Below are 25,805 nucleotides of genomic sequence, written 5' to 3'. Positions count from 1 at the left end.
TATTGAACATTTTGTTTCAAAAAAAGGGGAAACGTTCGAGGGTGATTTATGAACATTGGCTTCTTGTCAGGAATGAAGAAATGTAGTTCAAATCATGCTGGAACCCTTCTGTCCATTCCTGTGAAAGAACACATCATGTCCTTGTAATTTCAATTTGAACTTCAGCATTAATTACCAACGCACTCTTTTATGTGCTCATTACAAAGAATTATATTATGTAGCCAAAGTGAAAAATACTGATATCTGTCCCTATTAGTGTCTTCGGTTTAAACATCTGAGGGCAAGAAACTTCCTATGAAGTTTCAGTAAACAGATCATAATATTTTCATTAGCTTTCATAGATTCCATTACCCATAAGGAAAATCACATTGTGCAAATGGCAATTCCTCTGGAAATTTCAGTTTTGCTCTTTTTTTAATTAAACAGTATCTGCAAATTTACATGATAGATATTTTAGATCTTAAAAATGTAGATAATGTATTTTAGACAGCAGTTTAAATCAGTAGATTCAGAAAATTCCTAGAATTCATCCTAGTTGATACAGCAGTTAATTTATGAAGACATCTAATACATGCAAATTGGGCTTCACGAAGCAATGGACTTAAATTGCAGCAAGGGAGGTTTAGATTGGACATTAAGAAAAACTTCCTAACTGTCAGGGTGGTTAAGCGCTGGAATAAATTGCCTGGGAAGGTTGTGGAATCTTCATCATTGGAGATTTTTAAGAACAGGTTAGACAAACACCTGTCAGGAATGGTCTAGATAATTAGTCCTGCTACCAGTGCAGGGGACTGAACTAGATGACCTCTCGAGGTCCCTTCCAGTTCTGTGATTCATATAATCTCACTGATGATAAAAATATTACTAGCCATGAGAAAAAAATATGTTTTACATACAGAATTATCACCCTGATTTTATAATCATTTATACCTTTTAATATGATTTGTAAGGAATAAAAAGTAAAGTCAATTCATGTAGTATTCTCTAAAGGATTAACTTAAATCTACAATGCACTGAGTTCCTCCTCTAAAAATTCTTGTTTCAGCCATTGGACTTTATACAATTGTATGTTTCTGATGTAATATTGGGTTAACTGACTCTTCTATTTGACTCCTCTCTACAGTGTATGAATATTAACTGTTCTGATCATTTTGTATTTTGATTTTTTGAATTAATGCTGATTTATCACATTACAACCTGCAATGATAACCTAATGGACCTTAACCAAACCTTTTCTCTATTTGTCCTCATGTAATGATCCAGCAATAGTTTTCCCTCCTATATTGCTAGTGCAGATAGCATTGTTTTCCCTGTATGCACACATGTTTGCCTACTCATTTTAACCTTGTTTTCCCTCAGACCTCCTCACTAATTGTGTTATCCCTTCTGTTTTCTTCTGCTCTCTTCTCCTTTCTACTCAACAGTGTTTCCTTCCACAGAGTCCACTCATGTTTAAAGATCAGATGCAGCAGGATGTTATAATGGTGCTGAAATTTCCATCAAATTCTCCTGTCACACACGTGGCAGCCAACACGCTTCCCCACCTTACCATTCCTGCAGTGGTAACTGTGACTTGCAGCAGACTTTTTGCAGTGAATAGATGGCACAACACAGTAGGTATGTGCTCATAGATAGATCTCTTATTTAAACATTCTGTAAGCGGTACATCTTTTAAGTTTCAAGTAGAGTATCTGGGTTAATCCCACTCGCCTACAGATAGGCAACAAATTTTTACCCACTTATCCCTCTGTATAGTGAGTACTCACAGTGTCCATTTTCCATGGTATCACTCCAAGAAGCACCCTACCTAAAGCCACCACATCAGCTTGGCAGCCAATTGCTTGGCAGCCAATTGGTATCAGTCTTTAATGTAACATTTTTGGGACAGTACTATTATTCTTGACACCAGTTATATAATATATCACAATTTTCAGGAATACATAGTGCTGGGCTAGCTAGTATGTGTATATCACTGTTCACTATTTGAGGGAGTGTCTCTAAGGTGCCACAAGTACTCCTGTTCTTTATTCAGATGTCTGTCACAAGAGTCAATAGTACAAGCAAAAACTAAAGGACTGTGTTCCTTGGCTCCACTTACAGAGTGTCCAGTATGGATGAAGTAGAAGAACTTAATCATTACCCCTGTGAACAACTAAGTGGTCATCTATCTATTTCAACATTCCCTTCTATTCTAAATGTTTCTGTGCTCTGACACTGTGCAATACACATGTAAATGGTGTTGCACAGCTATCTGGTTAGAGGTAGTTTAAGCAAATCCAGGTATCTGACTTATTATTACCTTTGAGTATTATATCAGGTACCTCCACATTCAGAGGTACCCAAAGTTTATCCAGAGTTTTACACATCTCTTTTTAAAAGATAATTATATTAATTTTGCTCAGCCTTATAGCGTAAAAGTTTGAAGGGTAAGAAGTAGTCATTGATGTATATAAATTGTGAAATGGAAATGTATTTAAAAGATGTTTTCTGTTCAGAATTAGCAATCTAAGCCTGCTACAGGTGGTGGCCATGTGGCTAAAAGAGTCATTTGCTTACAGTCATTTGTGACACTGGCAGTTGAGAAACCCAGTGTAAGAGACCATAAACAAGTCAGTCTCCTACAGTACTTTAATACTAATTTTAATAACATTGTTCTGTTAGTCTTTCAAGTCTTCTGGGGACATTGGCTAACCACCTTTGCCCATTAGCAGGCCCCTTGGGGAACCTCCTTGTATGTGTTACTGACTCCTCCATTTCTTAAAAGGATCTTTTAGTGGTCAGTAGAACAGTGGGATTAGTGAAACGCACCCGCTCCCACCACTTTAGTGAGACAAAGGTAAATAATAGCTGGTGCGGTAGCTAAGGAAACCTCAGGTGTTCCCTAGCAATCATGCGTTAGTTAAGAGAAGCCTTATAGGCCTTGATTTTTCCTTGAGGTTCATGTAACTATTTTGTTCACTTACATCCACGTAAAACATGAACCTCTTTGCTAACATGCAGAATTCAGTTCACAAACCATATGTGAACTAAACCATGCATCCTTTGTGCGACCCTGGTACTTATCTAAAACACCACAATGCTTTTTGAATAAATAAGGCAAAAGAGAAGGGTACACAAAACAGTCAAGAAATCCAAAATAAATCCTACACTGTTCTTAGCTTTTACACTGTATGTGCCATTTTCTGTTACTTCACAACTGCATAATTTAGAACAGAGTATCAGTCTTAATGCTGAATTTTCTAATTCTTGCTGGTTTGGTTTACAATCTTAAAAAGTCTCTCTTGCCTACTTAGATTTAAATTATAAAAGAACTTTTAAAGGTGTGTATTCTATTATAAAACTGTGACATCATTTAATTGTAGTGTTTTTTACTTAATTATTCCAACAATAATAATCCAACAATCTAGCATTTAGAATAGGTTCATGAACATAAAACTGTAGATACTCAGGTACCATCATAAGATGTAAACACAGCTTAATTTTTCCATAATAGCTTGTGCATTGTGCATTAATACTAAGTCTCTAGCTTTCTAAGGTGAGGTGTTAAACTACTGATTTGTGAAATGGATTTTACAAGGTTAATTGAGGACCATCTTACTTTTATGACATGCTACTCTAGAGATTTATTTCATTAGTAGAAACTGACTATATTATTACTAAATATAAGGATAGTCAGTGGAAGATCCTTAATTTAAAAGGTATGGTGATAGTAAGTTTCAAATGTCTGTTGACATTACAGAAGATTAGGTTTCTCTTCTGACCTTGGAAAGAGTCATTTGCCTTCCCCCCACCAACTATCCTGCATCCAAATTGTGGTACCTCCCTCACAAGTGTCTTGCGCCACCAATTTTGCCTCTCCATCCCACTCCTTTTGTGAGGATTACTTGCAGTGATAAATAGGGCCTAAAAGTTGTGGCTCAGTAATATAGAAAAGAAAAAAGCATTAATGTTTGCAGCCTGGTATAGCAAACTCCTGTATAAGAAAGGAGGATGATTTGTCTGACATTGATATACCATGCTCCCGGATACACACATCACAACACCAGCAGATAGTGTTTTCTGCCATCTTTGGTTGACCAGGAGACTTTTCCTCTCCCTATCAGATTAGGACTTTACCATTGAAGTGTCCTCAGGACTAGACCATTGCAACTCGCTCTATATTAAGAGACTGTATATTAAGAGACTCCACAGCAATACTACTATTGGTATATTATCTCTGAAACTACCTCACAATATCTAATTCACCAAGGCAGATACACTTCAGAATGACAATGCATCTAAAGAAATCCAAGCTAAAACACTCAGGGGCTTGGGGCACAATATTCTAAGTCTTATATAGAATCATAGAAATGTAGGGATGGAAGGGTAATTAAGAGGTGACTCAGTCCAATCCCCCATGCTAAAACAGGATTAAATATACCTGGACCAGGGGCAGGCAACCTATGGCATGCGTGCCGCTTTCGGCATGCGAGCTGATTTTCAGTGGCACTCACACTGCCCGGGTCCTGGCCACCAGTCCGGGGGGCTCTGCATTTTCATTTAATTTTAAATGAAGCTCCTTAACCATTTTAAAAACCTTATTTACTTTACATACAACTATTGTTTAGTTATATATTATAGACTTATAGAAAGAGACCTTCTAAAAACGTTAACATGTATTACTGGCATGCAAAACCTTAAATTAGAGTGAATAAATGAAGACTCGGCACACCACTTCTGAAAGGTTGCTGACCCCTGCCTAGACCATAAGAACATAAGAATGGCTATACTGGATCAGACCAAAGATCCATCAAGCCCAGTATCCTATCCTGGCTAATAGCCATTGATGGACTTATCTTCCATGAATCTATCTAGCTCTCTTTTGAACCCGTTATAGTATGTGTGTATATTCATATTCTGCAGTAGTCTCCATTTCCTCTTATGGAGACTTGGGAAGAAAAGGAAATAAATATATATATTTATATGTCACTTTCCAGACATTTTATATATATATAAATATAAATTACATACGCTGTAAGGGCAAACAGTCTAGTGGTCTGGCATGGAAAAGATCATCATGTTATGTCCCAATTTAAATCTCTTAGTCCCCTCTCCCAATCAATTGTGGATACCAAGCTTGAGATCTTGCAACATGACTGATTCGCTGGGTCCAGAGTTGTACTTGTTAGAGGATTTGATAAATGTATTTTCAGTAAATTGGCCACAAATAGTAGAAAACTCTGAAATGTCAATTCTGATTAAAACATCACAGATTATAGATGATAAGTGCTGCTTACTTTACACAATTTCAGTTTGCAGCACAAAGCAAATTAGATATCATTTTCTTTTTAATGATAGTTTTCTTTTAAGTAAACTGAAAAAATAATGAAGCAGTTTCAATGAGCAGAACATTTCCAACATGGGTTTAGAATGTTATTCCCCAAACGGATGGAATTTATGCACTTGTACTTTTATACTGCCATTTAAGATAGATCTACTCTGTCAGAATAGTATGTTAATATAAACTATCCATGTGTGATGGGAGAGGGGCCTCATCTTATTACTAGCTCCATCACTCACTATTGAACAATCAGTTCAGAGAAATGTGTAAATGTTATCTTCTTCACACACGTATAGGGGTCATCATTGTAAAAGCCAAGAACTACCAACAGTTAACCACACGTATTCAAGATATGTATTGCTAAGCATAGGAGGAAACTCTGGTCCAATACACTGTATGGTGACGCTTGGCAAATAATGACTTTTTAATTATAGCTCTACATTGCACCAACAGTAATGACTCTCTAGTAGCACTTGTGTGGACTAGGTTTGCTAAATGCAGCACTCCCTGGCTAGGCCCCTGAAATATCTCTTATACTAGCAGTGGCTGGAATAGAGGTAGCTATGCCAGCTTTACACCACTCATGGATTTCCCTCCAAAAAAGGAATCTCCAGTTGGCTGTTTAAGCCAGTTTCCCTCCCCTTTTGTACCACTGTCCTGGCTCTGTGAGGCTCTGTCCCAGTATTTATATATAACATAATGGTCGATTACACCATTGTAAATCAGGAGTTGATTTGCTGAAGTGAGCAATAGCAGATGTTGGCTCAAAGTTAGCACATATATTTGTATTTAATTTTATTTATTTATTTGAGTAAATAACTTATATATTTTGTCACAGGGAAAAAGGAATCTTAAAAATTGATAGAACAAGAACTGTTAAGAGATTAAGCATTTTTATGGGGTATAATCATTTTACAATTCTAATACTGGAAAATCAATGTGAAAATTTTGTAAGCAAGTTCCATATTTGTTTTATTCCTCCTTTCATCTGTAGGCCTCAGGGGAGCCCCAGGATATTCTTTGGATCAAGCCCATCATCTTCCTATTGAAATGGATCCATTGATTGGTATGTCAAAAATAAAAGTATAGTTACACTGTTTTCAAGAATTGTTGCTTAAGTTATATTTGTATGTTGTGCTTCATTTTACACAGAAAACAGGCAAATATTAATTCTTTTTCGAGTGTTTGCACATGTGCATTCTACTGTTGGTGTGTGCACACCCCATGCACAATCACCAGAAATATTTATTTCTCAGTGGTACCCATTAGGGTAGATTTTCTTTGTTTATCTGCTTTTTTGTCAATCCCCGGAGCCAAGGGATGCCTCAGTCACTGGGCTTCAAGCCCTGCGTTTTCTGTAATAAAGCTATGCCCTTGAGTGACTTGTGCTCAAGTGCGCTGGAGAAGCTCATACTGGGGACCATTGCCAAATTTGCAAGGACTTAAGCCTCACATAGAAAAAGATGGGAAAGCCAGGTTAAACTTTCTGCTCATGAAGGTGAGGCTGAGATCTCCATCTGAGCCAGGCTGGTCACACTTAGCACTGAATGCCCCAGTGTCAGTAAGGAGTGCCGCTTCTACTGTATAGAGTCCCAGTACTGATCCAAATCCCCCAGTGCCTAGGAAGAGTCATAAAAAGCAGACTACCAAAAGAGGGTGATCCACAACACTCCTCTGCCTCGTTACCGCAGAAGCTGGCAACATTGACTCCAGCACCTACACGGGTACCATCGAGTCCAGAGCCAGAAGAAGCTTTCATATCTGCGACACTGCATTGTACCAACACTATGCTTGAGGCATTTGCGGCTGCCAGGGATTTCCTCTCGCTGTTGGTACTGGTTTGGCTGGCAGTAAAACAGCTATTGCTATTGGTGTCAGTGGGCACAGGGGAACCAGCTGGATCATTACAACTCTCAGTACTGGACAAACTTCACCTACCCATTACAGCTCGCCCAACAGTACCATCAGAGGGGAAACCTGCGATGCTGGCCTCTCTACAAACCTCTCCACCTAGGCACCAATCACCGGCACCATCAGGGGCTGCACCCCCGGGGTCATTAGAAAAAGAGTCATCCTCTTCTGAGTAGGCGATTGGGTCTCTTGTCCTCAAATCTGCACTCATTACACCTCCAAACGTTCCCACCCTTCCATGGATCCAGTCACAGGAGTACCATCAAGTGGTGGGCCAGGAGGTCACTGGGGTCTGAAACTGATCCTGTGGCCCTTTTGGAATTTGTGGTATTTTTCCCCAGTTTCCAGAGCATATGCCAGGTGCTCCTATTCAGTGGCTTCAAAAAAGGCGTCCTTCACCTTCCCACCAGATGGGCACTTCTTCCCAACTCCGGTACTGAGCTACTACCAGACTTCAGGAGCAGGCACAGCAGGATCCCATAGATCAAGAAGGGGAGGAAGAGCATCAGAAACCAGTGCTGGCCTCCTCATCCTCCTCCCCTGACACAGCAGTCTCAGGAGGTGGCATGTTGCCTCCTCCAGATGACTTAAAGGCTCACCAGGAATTGTTCAAATGGGATGGCCTTAAATCTGGGCATACAGATGGGAGTAGTAAAACAGTCCTCCCACAGCCTGCTCGATATTTTAGCCACTGCAGGTCCTTCTAAAGTCATTCCTCTCAATGAGGCCATTATGGATCTTGTTTAAGAGCCTATGTCAGATCCCTGCATCCCCTCCCCCCACTTCAAAAAGGGTTGAGCAAAAGTGCTATGTACCTGCCCAAAGTATCAGCTCCTTTACACCCATCCCCTCACCTCCAGGTCCCTAATACTATCAGCAGCCAACGAGAGAGAAAGGCCGGGACATCAGGGTGCAATCCCAAAATCAAAGGACTCAATAAGATTAGACCTCTTTGATAGGGGAGTTTATTCTGTGGGCGGGGGTTACAACTCAGAATTGCAAATTAGCAGATGTTGTTGGGCAGACATGACTTTAATACATGGGACTCCATGCAGAAATGTAAAGACTTGCTGACACAAGATGCTAGGCAATAGTTCTCTTCCCTAGTGGACGAGGGAAAATCGGTGGCAAAGGTCTCATTATAAGCTGCTCTGGACGCGGCTCATATGGCTGCTAGGTACATGGCTTCCATGCATAGGAGTTCCTTGTTACAGTCCTTGGGCTCCCGCACAAGGTCCAGCAAACTGTCCAGGACCTGCCCTTTGAGTGATCCTCATTCTTTTCGGAACAGAGAGAGACAAAGCTCCATGGGCTAAAGGACTCAAGGATGACTCTAAAGTCCCTTGAGTTGTACACCCCAGTCCCTTCCAGGAAACACTACAGGCCTCAATAATCCATCTATTACTCTGCCATGTCTACCTGTCAGGACCTACAGAGAAAAAGGAATAGGGGTTATAGGCGTAGACCATCTTCCCCTTCTGCAACTGCACCAATGCCCATCCCACCTAGCTCTCCAGGGTGTGGAAGTGTGGTTTACATCAAGGCCACACAACACAAGATGAGATGTTCACCACAGAGGATACACCACCAAGAATTGGTTGAAACTATCGTAAAGAACAAAATTGTCAGACACATAGATGAACATAATTTGTTGGGAAATAGTCAACATGGTTTTTGTAAAGGGAAATCATGCCTCACCAATCTACTAGAATTCTTTGAGGAGGTCAACAAGCATGTGGATATAGTGTATTTAGATTTTTCAGAAAGCCTTTGACAAGGTCCCTCACCAAAGGCTCTTAAGCAAAATAAGCAGTCATGGGATAAGAGGGAAGGTTCTCTCATGCATTGGTAACTGGTTAAAAGATAGGAAACAAAAGGTAGGAATAAATGGTCAGTTTTCAGAATGGAGCGAGGTAAATAGTGATGGTCCCCAGGGATCTGTACTGGGCCCAGTCCTATTCAACATATTCATAAACGATCTGGAAAAAGGGGTAAACAGTGAGGTGGTAAAATTTGCAGATAATACAAAACTACTCAAGATAGTTAAGTCCCAGGCAGACTGCGAAGAGCTACAAGAGGATCTCACAAAACTGGGTGACTGGGCAACAAAATGGCAGATGAAATTTAAAGTTGATAAATGCAAAGTAATGCACATTGGAAAATATATTCCTAACTATACATATACAATGATGGGGTCTAAATTAGCTGTTACCACTCAAGAAAGAGATAGTTGTGGATAGTTCTCTGAAATCATCCACTCAATGTGCAGCAGCAGTCAAAAGAATGAACAGAATGTTGGGAATCATCAAGAAAGGGATGGATAATAAGACAGAAAATATCATATTGCCTCTATATAAATCCATGGTACGCCCACACCTTGAATACTGCGTGCGGATGTTGTCACCCCATCCCTCTCCCCCCCCCCCCCAAAAAAAAATACATTGGAATTGGAAAATGTTCAGAAAAGGGCAACAAAAATTATTAGGGTTATGGAACGGCTTCCGTATGAGGAGAGATTAATAAGACTGGGACTTTTCTGCTTGGAAAAGAGATGACTAAGGGGGGATATGATAGAAGTCTATAAAATCATGAGTGGTATAGAGAAAGTAAATAAGGAAATGTTATTTACTCCTCCTCATAATACAGAACAAGGGGCCACCAAATGAAATTAATAGGGAGCAGGTTTAAAACAAACACAAGAAAGTATTTTTTCACGCAACACACTGTCAACCTCTGGAACTCAATGCCAGAGGGTGTTGTGAAGGCCAATACTCTAACGGGGTTCAAAAGGGAGCTAGATAGATTCATGGAAGATAGGTCCATCAATGGCTATTAGCCAGGATGGGCAGGAATGGTGTCCCTAGCATCTGTTTGCCAGAAGCTGGGATTGGGTGACAGGGCATGGATCACTTGATGATAATCTGTCTGTTCATTCCCTTTGGGGCACCTGCCATTGGCCACTGTCAGAGGACAGGATACTGGTCTTGATAGACCTTTGATCTGACCCAGTATGGCCGTTCTTATGTAAGAATTGACTCCATACATTTTCTTTGTTAGGACTGGGATTATAAATGGACCGCCTTCATTTTCCCATAGTTCAGTGTGTAGCTGTTTTATCGGAGAATACTTCTGCAATGTACTTAAAATATTAGCACATATTATACAATGTGTTAGGCAGTTTATCAAGAATTTTCACAGCATATAAAATCTTTTGTCTTATTCAAAGGGAAACCTGAAGACTCACAATAATTTTATATTTCTGACATCCAGTATAGACAGCTCCAAATGTTTATATTCAAAATGCTTACTGAACAACAAATTCACAGTTCATTGAAAGTTAAATGTATTCATTTTCTCCCTTAAGTGCATGACAGGAAGGTGTTGGAATGGCTTATTCGTAAATGTGTTTTGCATTTCTTTACAGCCAATAACTCTGGTGTGAACAAACGGCAGATCACAGACCTTGTGGATCAGAGCATCCAGATCAATGCACATTGTTTCGTGGTCACAGCAGATAATCGCTACATTCTTATCTGTGGCTTCTGGGACAAGAGCTTTCGGGTTTATTCTACAGAAACAGGTGACTGTAAACACAATATCCTGTTTCTTATGGGCTCCTATGTCACTATATGGCTGTTCGTCACAGTAACAGTATTTAATGCACAGTGCTTACCACCCAAGAAATTATAGAAACTCTTCTTTATAAAGATCTGCTTGTAATAGCTTACGGATATTATTTTGAAGATAATGGATGTAATAGAAAAGCAAAAAGTTTACTGTTTTGCTAATGAAAGCTATACAAACCATTATGATATCAATTAATTGTTTCCTTGTGTAAAAAGGTGAACCAAAGCTATTTATTATATTACAATATTTTTTTGATTGGGTGGGTTGATTTGTTTTACATGGACTCTACATTCAGTTGTTTGGTTTTAGTGATAGTGAGTGGTTCTTTGTTTCGTTGATCTAATGTAAAAGCAGATTTACACAATATACTACCCATAGTCAGTAGAATTTTTTGTTTCTTTGTTTTTGTTTTGTGTTCTGATCAAATTTCCACTGTAAGATATTTGGAGCCCGTATTACTTAAAAACTGATTCGAGTATCAGAAAACGATGACTAACGTTGTAGACCTGCAGTTGATGTTAATGTGGAACAAATATAGGTACTTTCAGTATAATATTGTAATATCGTTATGGAACAGTTCATTTGATTATATATATTAACAATCATTCATGATACTATGTAAAATCATTTTCCACAGCAGGAAGTTAGAAGCTCATGGAACAATGACTGTTGGGCAGGGATGGTGTCCCTAGCCTCTGTTTGCCAGAAGCTGGGAATGACCAACAGGAAATGGATCACTTGATGATTTCCTGTTCTGTTCATTCCCTCTGGGGCACCTGGCACTGGCCACTGTTGGAAGACAGGATACTGGGCTAGATGGATCTTTGGTCTGACCCACTATGGCTGCTCTTATGTTTTTATGTTCTTTTAACATTTAAGATCAGGGCTTGAGGTGTGGCTGATCTGCACAGAACAAAGGTCCAGGAAGTGCAAAGGTGAATAGTTTAAAGCTCACCTTTGCACTTTCCTGATCTTTGAGCAGCCTCTGTACGGGGCCATCCATCCTGCATCAAGTTAGAGCAGCCTTTGGGCTGTTGAAATTACTGCTGGCTACAAATGTCCAAAAGGGCCAAAAACATGGTTGAATTAAATTTATTTGGTTTCACTGTTATTTAAATTTGCTTTTTGTCAGTGGTATAAAAAAGAATACGAATACACACAGAAACCAAACTTGTAATTTCTTTACTGCAGGAAAATTAACTCAGATTGTTTTTGGCCACTGGGATGTAGTTACTTGCCTTGCCAGATCAGAATCCTATATTGGTGGTGATTGCTATATTGTCTCTGGATCTCGTGATGCTACCTTGCTTCTTTGGTACTGGAGTGGCCGACACCATATTATAGGAGATAATCCAAATAGCAGTAAGTATATATTGTGATAAACACCTGCTAACTTTATATTCTGTATCTTGATTATTAAATCTGTTCCATTAACATCAATAAAACTTATAAAATGTATATGTTATTCTTGTGAATTGCAAGTACAGTATAATAGTGATGAGAAATTAGTTCAGAAAAAAGTGAATATAGATATTTAAAGGGCTTATGTGTAGTAAAAATATTTTTGATAAATCATTTCAAGGCCTAATCATAACTTGAGAGCATTTTCTTAAATTCATAATTATTCCTATCACCTCTATCATCCTGTTGCAACATACTGGAACAAAAAGAGTTGGCTTTGTACCCTCAAGAAATCCATATTTTGATTTCTCCTTCCCCGTAACTGTTTCCATTCCATTTTAATTAATTAACTTTTGTTATTTTGTAAGGTCATCTCCCCCCCCACCCTTTTTTTCATTTTACGCCGTCTTGCAGATGTTAACCTGCACAAACAAAGGTGTCACAAATACTGGGGAATCAAATGAGTAACTCTGAGGAACAGTCTTAAAGGGGAGTACAATATTGTTATAGAAGTGATGTGTTTGAATAAAAATAGGGAAAAATAAAATGTCAGTAAAAGTTTCCATGTGATTTGTGAGGGAAGGCTAGATTTATTATTATTATGTTATTCCTCTGTGGTGGAAAAGGGCAGCTTTTTGACAGTGCACCAGAACAGCTTGGGACAAGAGTAAATCAGATAGAGATAAATATTCAGTAATCATTTGCTGAGTCCCTATTGAGAAAATAGATAATAAAAGGCTAAAATGTATACTAAGAATGCAATTAGAGGAATTTTCTGTTGATCATTCAGGTAATCAAGATGTTTGCTATTGTCTTTCAATATGGGAACAAAAATGTTTACTGTTCTGTCAGCTAAAAACTAATGGACTCCAAGATGCAATTTGTAAAATTGTAGAACAGTTCTGTGAGTGTTCTATAGAATTTCATAGACATTTTGTTGAATATGGTAAGAGCCCAAAGTGAAAATATTTACAATATTTGTGCATTTCCCAGATTTTTATTCTGCTTCTTACTTGCTGAGTTTTTAAAAAGTTTTACACGGTTATGTTAAATAAAAGGAAGGAATTAATTATCTGAGATATGGAACTATAGTGGAGGCTAGTATGTACATATATAATATACACACATTCTCATCCAGGGAATGTCACTGTAGAGGTCTGATAGCAGAGATAAAAATGGAAGGGATGAATCTGTGAAGATGTCTATGGCATTATCTATATAATACTATTCGAGGATTGTCACTCTGTGTGTCACTGAAATGTGGAATGTTGAGTTATTGTGCAGCGATGGAAAGAGGTACAAGTGTGGTTGAGAATTGTTTTTGTTCAAATATCATCAGGTTCAACCATCACTGGAATTCAGAGTCTATTACCATCCAGTTTTAAGTTCTCAGTCATTTTGACTTTATGAATTAAACGCATGCAGTGTACAGCTACAGTAAGGCATGTCTTTAGTCCTAGACCATTCAGATATCATAGGTAACTCAACCAACCACCACCCCTACTCCATAGCTAATTTGAATACAACAATATCATTGGATGTATGAAAGAGACTGCACAGATGGTAAAATACTTGGCCTAGCTGCCAAACCTGTGAGACACTAGAGGAGGCCAAAATCTAAATCTAATCTAATCTGATTCAGCTAATGGAAATCCTTTCTTGGGGGAAAAAATTGATTGCCTTCTACATCTTTTCCTATATGGGTTACAGGCAACTTCCCTAAGAGTCCATTTGACCGTTGTTTTGGTTTTTCCTGAACGTATGTTGGTAAGCGATAAATCAGTTTCTGCCCTTTGGTAACGGGCTTATTGCATTTTAAAACTCTATACACAGTCCCTGAATCCTTCTTTTAACCATCCAGATATCAATGTCACATTCCAGACATGCAATCCAGACAAGTGAGGGGTTGTATCACCACCTGCTATGCAAGCTTGGGTGCCTCACAATGCTTTGCTGTTTTAGCTCCCAACCTGGGCCACTCACAAACAGCCTAACAGCATGCAGGTCACACCCTGAGTGTCTGTGTATAGCTACAGCTCTGGCCCAGAAACTCTGACTTCAGCAGCCTGTCAGCAACATTCCAGTCACACTCTGGCTTCCAGCAATCTTGGTTATTACCTTCAGGGTGATCCCAACACACTCCTAATTTCAAATTGGCCCCCCAAATGTGTGTTCTGCACTGTCCAGCCCTCTCCTGGACAATCCAGATACTGGAGCTCCATTGCCCCATAAGAGGTCAATGTACAACTGTTTGCTAACTCAAATGGAGTTACCAAGCAGTTCAGATTAACACTGGATTAGTTTTGATTAAAGAATGAGACAAGGTTTATTTAACTACAAAGCAAGAGGCTGTAAGTGAGTACAAGTATAAGGCATTAAAGTCAAAAATGGTTACAAGAGAAATAAAGATAGAATGCTTTCTAGTAGCTAAACTTAACAAGCTAGACTTGGTTCAAGGTAAAATCCTTACTACACGTTCCCAGCAATATTGTTGACCAAATTCTTAGGTCAGAATCTCCCATGAAGTCAAAGAGCTGGTTCTTTTGTCTTCTTACGTGAAAGAGTGATAGGAAAAGAGCCCTCAGGGTGGTTTTGCCCCTCGTTTTTATAGTCCAGTCACCCTTTGAAGTAGAGTGTTCTGAGGATTACCCCTCAAAGGATTACCCCTGTTTTTTTCAAACAGTAAAGAAGGTGAAATGGAGTCTGGTGGTGAAGGTGTCTCCATGCTTTTTCTTCTCCCTTGTGTATGCTGACCAGTTCTTTTTCTCACTACCCAGAACGCACAAGTTCACAGACTCTTGAGCTGAAGTAGTAAATGTTGTTTATTTGCTGCTTCAGTGAGTGATCAGTCCACCAATACGGTTAAATGCAAGTGCGCCTCCACTTTCGGCTGCTTTCCTAAAATACATTGTTACAAAGTTATTCATTATAGACTGTATAAACACTTTCCTGCCTACCACTAAGATTAGTTTGCTAACTCAGTTGTTTACCTGATTGGACTGCTGGCCAAATTGTTTATCTGACCCCATTGCTGATCAAGTTGTTTACCTGGCTGTTCTCTTTCCTTGACAGACAAGCAGGCATCTTTTCACATGTTCCAACACCTAAAATATATATATTTTACATATCAAATCCTACAGCTAAATGCAGATTTGGCTTGTCTGCTGCCATTTTCCCCTCTTGCTGTCTCAAGGACCCTGTTTACTAATTCCATGTAAATTGAGGTAAACACACATTCCTTTGTCCAGATTAGACCCGTTTAATCATTTTTGCCTAGTCGGGGCTGTGTCGGTTTCGCCATGATATTATTGACCAGCAAGTTATTAGCTTTCAAATGATATCTCACAAGGCATATTTTGTACAAATAGTATATAGGATGTGAATGCAGGGTGCTTTCATTCATAATCATGTATTCAGGTCTCTAGCAAGAAAGATTTTATCCCTTATAGCCATGACTTCAAGTTGTCAAATAAGTGACTGTTTCACACTAATAATTTTCACAAGGCTGAAATGGTGTTTTATACACATTTTATGATCCTCTCAAAGATTCTTGTTATTGGAGATACAAGGGTTAAGTTAATGAAATAATTCTGTTAGGAAATATTTCTTTGTTGCATCAACATTTCTTATACATTTATTGCTAGTAGATTAGGACTTATCTTGTAGGAAAAATGAAAGTAAGATGTTCAGTGTAGGTTAAATCCAATTAGTTAATATCTTTAGAATGGCTCCCTAGAAAGATGTAGATGATATTTTCAGAAAAGGATTAGTTTCTTAAGAGCTGTCATCTGGAGACACAGATAAGATATTTTATATCACAGACTGTAAGGAGGTGAAGAATTCAAAGAAAAATGTCAGGTTATAGTAATTATGTGGGCTAGGTGCTTGACTTTATAATGATCTCTTAAACTGAAAGACAGTTAATTATCAATTTCAGCTTCAGTGCATCCAATTACCAAAAGGAACTTTAGTTGTTTCAAAAAACATTCTTTTCTAAAGCACCATACTTTATTAAATATTTTCAATTATATATTTTAAAACATTGTATGTGTATTTATATATAAATCATAAACCATGTTTTGACTTAAAGAAAACATATCTGTGGCAATTAATAGATTATTTCCAAATGTATTGTGAGAATAGATTGTCAGGATGAACTCCTTACTGGTTTGGCTACAGTTCATGAGAATCTAATGTATTAGTTGGAATCCTGAGTAAACATCACATATGTCAATAGTCAAACCTGTCAAACTCGTGCAGAACTCTTTACTAAACAATCTATATAGACATTGTGCTTAGCAGATGACCTCAGTTCATGATTGTCTGTGTGGGAACTAGTAGATCAGCTCTGGTTTAAATCAGAGAAATGGGAAATAATTGGTTTGGGTAAGAGTCTTGAAATGTGCTTCTCCAGCTCAGTGGTTAAGAACTTGCTCACTTGGAAAGAGGGATGGGGATCTCTGTTACAATTTTACAAGGATTTCACTACACAAAATGTATTAAGTAATTTATAATTTAGAATATGTTGCTGCAATCCATAACAAAAAGGCTTTTTTTTTTTTGCTTTAAATTTGCATTTGTCACAGTTATTTTCTGTGATGTCAGGAAAATGAAATTTTACAAAGTTTTAAATGCAGTGGTTTCCCATAAAAATAGAAATAATAAATATAATTGCCTCAGTATCTGCATTATTCCCTATCCCTCCCTAAAATTACTATAGTGAATATTATAAATACTAAGTAACTTTATTTAGTTATCTGAGGCAAGTAGCAAGTTTTTAAGGATCATCACATTATATATGTCTGTGGGTAGAAGAAAATTGATTCAGGACAGTCTGAAATATTTCCAAACTGTTTTCAAATGGGTCTGAAACACTCATTATGGGCTATCCAGCTGCCACTGAACTCAGTGGGAGTCTGTCTGTGGGTTTGAGTGAGAGCCAACCCTGGTCCAATATGGGCCAAATTATTCATACACTTACTCCAAGGTAAGTGGAGCAATCTCAGTGACCTCATAAAATTACTCATTACTACACTGAGGGCTTGTCTACATTACCTGCAGGATTGACAGGCAGCGATCAATCCAGCGGGGATCAATTTATCACGCCTAATCTAAATGCAATAAATCGACCGCCGAACGCTCTCCCGTCGACTCTGGTACTCCACTAGAGTGAGAGGTGCAGGCGGAGTCGACGGGGGAGCGTCAGCTGTTGACTCACTGCAGTGAAGACACTGCAGTGAGTAGATCTAAGTACGTCGACTTCAGCTAGCTGAAGTTGTGTAACTTAGATCGATTCCCCCCCCCCCCAGTGTAGACCAGGCCTGAGTGTTAAGTACGTGCAAGATCAGGCCCTATATACGTCAAATAGATTAAGGGGAGAAGGCACAAATGTGAGGTGGACACCTAACTGCCTTGGAAAATCTTCTCCATTAATGTTTAGTATTAGGGTTGAGAAATCTATTAGTTAAGTTTTCATTTGTAAAGGTACAGTTAATTTAATGGTAAAGGTTTGTTTACATGTACAATTCATAATATAGCAGAGATATTCATGTTTTAAAAACATAAAGAACAAATGTGAACCTCTTGTGTTTAATCTCTCATAACTGCAGAGTTGTTGTAGGACAGCATTAAATCCAATTACCAGTTTGTTCTTTTTTCTCTTTTATGATTTTTTGGGTACTTGTTTGGCTTATTGCTACTGTAACTGTATTATTCCTCATAAAAGGCATACCAAAGACTATGTGATACACGCTAATGTTCAATATGTATTGTTTTATTTGTATATGCTATGATGGCTTTAGTGAATGTCTCTTTCAAACAGGTGACTTTGAAAATAGAAAATTATCTGTCTTTGAATAGAGACCTAAGTAGATGACAGAATTTCAGAAAAGTGAGGGACAGATGATTTCATCTGAAACAGACACAAATTCAGACACTAATTTGGAAGTGATAAAAATTAATTTGCACACTTTAATTGGAACCACACTCCTGCATGAAAGAAAGGAGAGCAGAGCAGGCAGCTAGTGCTAAAAGCTGATTGAATTTTTTGTCAGGTAGGTAGGTTGGACTTGGCCGCTTATCCTCCTGAGCCTCTCTGTGCAATATATTACATTCAGCCTCTGACTGGTGTTCTTTAAAAGGATCAATGCTATTCCTGTTTTGTCCCTAGGGCCTGAAATTTCATTGATCTTGGGACTTGACATTTCTCATTACATACCGTAGCTTCCAACAGGATAGTTACAAGAAGTGTGAGTTAACCCAGCTTTTTCTAACTCTGGTTGCACTGACCATTATAAATACATTGTGTCTATCAGCCCAGAGCTCAATTTGTGCACCTCTTATAATGTATATTTCTTAAAAGTGTTAAGTATACATTGTATCTGTACATATGCTTGAAAGGGTTGCTGGGAACTTCAATAAAGGAGCCTAGGCAAATTAGCCTGCACTCTTATTTAGCTCTATAGAGAATTCCTCAAGCTATAATCTTTGACTTTAGAACTAATGTTTCTGCAACAATTTTAAACAACTTCTTCATATGGCTGATGTAGATGTAGAGCAGCAACTATAATTTCACATTTAGGTGGTTAAGCCAGATAATTGTGTCAGGAACAGTGGAGTGTATCGCTGTGATGCTTCCTTCGTATTTGTGAATTGGGCACTGAGTTGTTATATGTTCCATAGTCTGTTCTGGGTGACCACAGTCGCACACTGGAGAGTTTTAAATTTTCCGTTTGTGCACCAAATTGATTTGATTTAATGCACCAAATGGAAATTTTAAACTGTTTCTAGATGAACATTCCAGATTTAAAAGGTTCTGTGAACTTATATCTGAAAGAGGAATTATTTTAGACTCAGAAGAGCCACTAAAACTGTCATTTATATTTTGATTCTTTTAATACCCTATATTTGCAATGTTTAAATCTTGAAAGGGCAGAATTTTAAAAACATATCCCAAAACATCTTGCACCATGTGGACACAAATAGATAGATGCCTGCACAGATATGTTTGTATATGTATTATCTGCTTGCGTGTGTAAATGTTTATTTAAATTATTATATGTTAGTGCAATTTAAATCCCAGTTTTTGAACTTGGCTTTTTGCTTCTGTTCATCCAAAATGTGGCTATAACAGAAACTAGGGTTCAGAACCTCATTATAAATCAGGCCCCTTCAGTGTTCCACTGTGTCAGTCCAAAGAAGGTTGGCATGAAGCTATTTGCTTACCTTCACCTAGTCTCATCTTTGCATGGTGACCAAAATATGCCTCCACCATTGTCCTATATACTATGGTAAGTGAGCCCTTCTGGGGCTCTGATATTGAGATAAGACACTAATTTCAGTGCTCCATCTCACACATCAGAAGCAATGCAATAAAAAGTACTTAGCATGTATATAATATTTGTATCAATAGATCTCAAAGCCAGGTATCACTGTCATTTTAAAGATGAGGACAGTAAAGCACAGTGAAGTTAAGTGATTTGCCCAAATTCACCTATCAAGTTAGTGGCACAGCCAGGATCAGAAGCCATCTGTCCTGACTCCGAGACCTGTGCTCTCTGTACTGGAGCACACTATATTCCTCTTTTTAGCTTTCTTCCACCTATGCAATATTCACAGTCCATTACCTATGGTGATTTTTGTGGGTGTCTAAAGCTCTGCAATATTCATGTTTCTGAACAAGTAGTGGAACAGTTCTGCCAAGACGAGATACTGTGACACTTGTCTTGAACTTAATACTATCAAAAATCTTTCTTCCTAAAACATCAACTCATTGTAATTGGGCAACTTTCCCTAATTTGATAGCTGCATCATTTTCAGATGTAGCCTGGTAATTTTGTCAAAATGTGTGCATGTTTTGTGACTAAAAAAACTAAAGATGATTATTTTTATCAACTTCCAAAACAGCACCTTTGATGCATTTATTTTATGTGGTTTGTTTCTACAAAGGCATCAGTGATAAGATGCTTCTGTATCAGACGCATATTTATTGAATTCAACATCTATAGCTCGGTTATAGGCCTGGTCTTGTTCCCATCAAAGTCAGTGATGAAATGTGAACAGAATTTGACCCTATCTCTAAATCAGGCCTTTTTTTCCAAAAGAAGAGTAGGAGACATTTCCCCATAGCAATATGTATATATTACTTCCTGTAAGTGGCATTATAATGGCGAGAAAACCCAGTGCATCAGAACAAATAATGACATTGTTCATATTTCTTTTTTTTACTATAAGAGCATGGCATCTTCCACAGCTGAGCCTTACAGATGCATTATGCATTGCATTTTTGTCATAGAGAACAGAAGATGTCTTTTATTTTAAACCTTGCTGAAGAACTCAGTTGCCTGAAGAGAGTACTCAGTCTTATGTGCATTTTATCTTTGTTTACCCCATAATGATTCTTTTGCAGAGGTGCCACATTGGGAAAATTACTATGAGCTTATAGTGATGGTGTTTCAATTCATAGTGGGGTAGTTTCACCTTCAGCTCCCTCTGTGCCATAGCCTTTAACCTCTCGCTGCATCTATCAGTTGTGATGTGACAGTGACAGAATATTTTCCTAGATTTTGAATGATTGCTGAGGTTCATGACATCTGTTCTTTGCAATGAAATGTAATGTGGGTGAGGTTCTCTTCCCCATGCTGCAGTTTTCCCAGTAGAAAATATCACTGACTATAATTTTATTTTCTTTCTTTGAGCCCTAAGGGGAAATATTGTAGTTTTTGTAACCATTTAACTGTTACTCCAAATAATCAAATTCTGTGACTTCATTTTACAGTTAGGGACACTGTCAGTCTGTATAGGCTTTAATGTTTGCAAATCAAAAGGATCATAGATCACATCCCGTTTAATTATAAAAATGTTTGTTTTTCTACATTTAATTCTGTCTTGCTGATTTAAAATTAAATGTTTGTAGCTTCAATGTGTTCTTATGTTTTGCTATTCCAGAATAACATGTTACAGATAATATACTGCTGTCTTTGGCAAAGTATGAGGAAAAAATCTTGTTACAAATTGTGTTCTGCTTTTCTTTCAGAATTTAAAAGCACATGAGATCATTTAACTTAATCATTTATTAGTTTGGTCACAGTCTAATGATATTGTGTAGTTCCCCTTACCTTTAATACTTTATAATAATTTGATCAAGGTATCAAAAATCATGAGTCAGATCCCCAAAAAACCCATGAGATTGGCCCCATAAATCATAAAACATTTTAAAAACATCATCAAGCCATATTTTTAGTCTGTCTTTTGACTTGTTAACTTTCCTCTGCTCTTCTGGCTATGTGTGTGTGATAATTTCAGGTTGAAAGTCAACCTTTAATGCACACAAACTGCACACCTCTCCCTGGTTTTTCAGATGGAGACTCCACTTACCCTCGCCTCACCCCTAAGACAGGGGGACTGCCATACACTTCCTGTTGCTGTGTTGACTCCCCCGATCCTCTGTCTTGCTGCCCCAAGTGCTTCTCCCTTTCCCCACACCCAGTAGCACTTCCCCCTTCACTGCTCCCTGGGGCTTCATCTCTACCTGGATCCCAAGTAGAGGAGAAATTGAGGGATCAGAGCTGCTTCTTGTACCATTGCAAGAGCTCCTCTTGCAGGTGCCAAAAGCCTGTGACTCTCAGTCTGTTCCAGACTGCCTACCCTGGCTGCTCAGAGGGGAATCCCTTTACTCACCGCTACCCCATGACTTGGGGAACTGTCATCTGCATCCTCCTGCCTCCCACATCCTCAACCTCCCTTCTGCACCTCCAAAATCTGCCTTCTGCTCCCCCTGGGTCCTGCTTTCCCTCACTCTCCTCATCTACCTTTCATAGTGTCTCCACAGCTCCTCACAGTCCATGTCCTCTCTAGCCTCCTGAATCATAGCATGGAAGCCATGTGGGCATGGCTTCAATTTCATTGAAAATAGTAGAAAGTAGCAGCCAACTTTATTAAAGGCAGCCGGACTCCCACATGCACATAAACTGTTGGGAAATGGTGGGCATCTTGCTGGCTTTAGCCCCATTGACAGTAATAGGAGATGGTGGCCATCTTGAATAAGGGAAAATTCATGAGTTGGCATCTTTTCCTCATGTTTTCATGAGACAGGTAAAAAATCACTACAGTCACAATGGAATCACTAGAGTCACAATGAAATCGCAAAAGTTGGCAATACTGAATCACAGTAACTTTTCAACCAAATAAACACTTGGGCCTAGATTGTGGGACACTTTCCAGGCTGCTGTGTGTGGGTCCCACACGCCGGGCCCGCATGCTTTTAAACTTTCCTTGATCTTGGTAGGCTCCAGCTGCTGTCTCTTTAGCTCCATGGCACACTTCATAGGCACAGACTCTGTCTGTTTCCCCTCACAGATGTGGGACCTTGCATCCAGGACAAGTGCTGATCTCTCAGACTCTACGGTAGTTTAAGCACACCCTTTCGCAGAGTTCCATCCCTGTGAGCACTCTGGTTTACATTTAATTTCTCCATGGACATATGATGGTTGAAGCAAATAATAGACAGACTTTGCTAAAAGAATTCTAAAGCAATTACTCTATCCTTTAGAGAGCACAAGAGATGTACAGGTCCAGAAATAAATATGCTATGTGCCCTTCCCTGCTTTAGTTTCCTTACCGCTGTTGGGTGTTCTCTGGGATTTGGTCAGAGTCCTCGAGAGTGTCCAGGATCTCATCTCCTTCACTTGACTTCTCTTCTGAATCATTGGGTTGTGCCCATGAATGCAGTTGCTTGTTCTTTTCTCTCTCAGCTTCCTTTTATACAGTTCCAGACCCCACTTGTCAGGTAATCAAAGTCATCCTCTAGGTGATCTGTTGCTCAGTTACCATCTACCTGGGTGGACCAGTTTTCTTGGTAAGGCCACTTTCTTTGTCTAAGTGTGCTTGCACTGGAATAGAAGACTATCAAGATTTAATGACTTTTTTGTGGTTAGCCCTTTGTCACCATCCCTTAGAAGTCCAGTCCAACCTGGAGGTACAAAGACAGAAGGCAGACAAAGCCCAAGTTCATAATAGAGTTTGAAGTCTGACACAACTATATATACAGAAGTCCAGATTGTCAAATATATTTATGCTTCTAACTTCCATTTAAATCAATCTATGGAAGTTAGGAGCTATTGAAATCAGTGGAAGTTAGGAACCTAAATACCTTTGAAAATCTGGGCCGCAGTTCATAATCTCAATCAAAATTTGTGAATTGTACATATACTGATTATCCAATTGTCACAATCCTCTTTCACAGAAGAACCCACAGAAGGGGAAAACAGACTGGAAAATCCATAAGATTGTTGCATTATCTCCTCAGATTATTCCACCCCACACATCATACCCTTGGAGATATAAAAGCCACATAGACAAAGAAACCACTGATACTCAACCTCAAATTCTAACAAATCCCTGGTCAGATACACCCAGCACATGCCTCTTTCTGCTTCTCGCAGATATCTGCTCTCCCTAGCTGAAAAACCAGATCACCTGCCAGTTTTGTACACCTCCCCCTTTGGGATAGGAGAGGTTAATGCTGTGGAGGGTGAGTTTATACCTTACTTGCAGCTTTTTTTTTTTTTCACTTTAAACCCATTTCACAAAGAATCACATTACAGACACTGGCTGCTTCCAGGCTTTGTCCCCAGTTTCAAACAGCATGCCTCACCTCTTTTATTTCCAGCCAAGGAAGAAAAGGGCATTCCCGGTTCCCAAGAAAAAGGGAGGTTGAAGACCAGTCCTGGACCTCAGGCTCTGAACACCTATATCTTTACACAGCAATTCAGGATGGTAAAGAAATCTCCAGGATTTCACAACCCAAGGCAATTGGACTCCCTAATTGTTGTCACTCCACATCATCATTCTCAAACTCAGGGCAGTTTGCTGTGCATTTGATCACTTCCTACCCAGCGTCAGGGGCCACTCAGCCAAAATAATGTTGGACAACAGAGTGGCCATGTACTATATAAATCATCAAGGAGGAGCAATATACCAGTGCCTACATTCAGAGTTAATGAGGCTATGGAACTGTTGCATGTCCTAGCACATAGACATCTCAGCAGTTTATCTGACGGGACTGCAAAACAGCATAGTAGACTCCCTGAGCAAACACTTTTGCCATGACTGAGAGTGGGAACTCAGCAATTTGGTCTTCCAGATGATTTGTTAGTTTTGGAGCATCCCAGAGATAGCTCTCTTTGTAGTGCCATCCAACACAAAGTGCCAATGCTTCTGCTCGAGGGGAGATTACAGTTGCAACCTAATGGGGGACAGCCTCCTCGTTCCTTGACATTGCACCTTTCAGTACGCTTACCCTCCAACACCATTGATCCTCATGGCTCTGAACAAGGTAAAACAAGAGGAAGCATTAGCTATCCTCATAGCACCATCAAGATTGAGGCAAGCATGGTTGCCGTATCAGTTTTGCCTCTTCATCTTCCTCTGACAGCAGATCTCCTAGCACAAGAATCAAGCACCATAACCCACCTCAGCCTCTCATCACTGCACCTCAAGGTTTGGCTCCTCAATGGTTCTCAGGCATAGAATCAGACTGTTCTCTCAAAGTTAAAACTGTACTCCTGCGCAGTAGCAACATCCACCAGGAGGAAAAACTACCTGCAAAAGTGGAGGCGTTTCCAAGACTGATGTGCCAATTGATCTATATATCCTTCACGAGTTTCTCCTCAGGAACATACTCAATTACCGGCTGAATTAAAAAAACAACAACACAGGGTTCCTTAATGAGCTCCATTAAGGTGCATCTAGCTGTCATTACTTTCATCCACAGCCATTTTCATCCACAGGTCAAGGGGTTTCAGTTTTTGCACACCCTACCACTCTTAGGTTCCTTAAGAGTTTGTCTAACCTTTTTCCTCACCTCAAGCAGCCTATTCCACCTTGGGACCTTAGACTAGTTCTCAGTGCCTTAAGAAAACCTCAATCTGAACCCCTGGGGAGCTGTTCATTCCTTCATTTATCCTTCAAGAAGTCATTCCTTATAACCATAATTTTGTCCAGGAGGGTGAAAGAGCTTGAGGCATTCATGGCTGACCCTCCTTACACAATTTTCTACTATGATGAAGTAACTCTATGTCCCCATCCTCATTTCTTGCCTAAGGTCTCATCAGAATTCCACATCAGTCAGGACATTCAATTGACAGCATTTTATCCCAAGCTTCACTCTTCAAGAAAGGAGGCTCGTCTTCATACCCTGGATGCATGTAGGTCTCTTGCCTTCTACCTTGATAGCACTCAGTCTTTCATGGCTTTCCCAGACTCTCTCTTTCACAGAAAGAATGATGGAACATCCCATTTCTACTCAAAATGGGTTTCAGGGTGCATTTTAGCTTGTTATGAAGCTTCTGGACTGCATCCCCCACTTAAAGTGGCTGCTCATTCCACTAGAGCTCAATCCAACTCCAGAGCCCTACTTCAGAATATACCCATCATGGACATATGCACACCCACCACCTGGTCATCTGTTCACATGTTTTCCCAGCACTACATTATCGTACCTGCTTCCAGGGTGGATGTGACTGTAGCAAAGCTGTTCTTCGATCTA

General features: G+C 39.2%; 1 protein-coding gene across 3 annotated transcripts in view; it reads left to right on the top strand.

The window, feature by feature from the left end:
• NBEA (neurobeachin) overlaps positions 1-25,805 on the top strand; it is an 817,568-nt gene that overhangs the window by 782,326 nt on the left and 9,437 nt on the right. For all 3 annotated transcript variants that reach the window (XM_054015304.1, XM_054015305.1, XM_054015303.1), the window contains 4 exons: positions 1,425-1,617; positions 6,315-6,386; positions 10,656-10,811; positions 12,050-12,220. In XM_054015304.1, the coding sequence (XP_053871279.1) occupies positions 1,425-1,617; positions 6,315-6,386; positions 10,656-10,811; positions 12,050-12,220 (592 nt within the window). The remainder of the gene's footprint in view (positions 1-1,424; positions 1,618-6,314; positions 6,387-10,655; positions 10,812-12,049; positions 12,221-25,805) is intronic.

Source organism: Malaclemys terrapin, chromosome 1 (assembly GCF_027887155.1).
Source record: "Malaclemys terrapin pileata isolate rMalTer1 chromosome 1, rMalTer1.hap1, whole genome shotgun sequence".
In the NCBI taxonomy this organism is placed as follows: Eukaryota; Metazoa; Chordata; order Testudines; family Emydidae; genus Malaclemys; species Malaclemys terrapin.
Note: the sequence above shows the minus strand (reverse complement) of the source record. Positions and strands in the feature narration are given on the sequence as shown.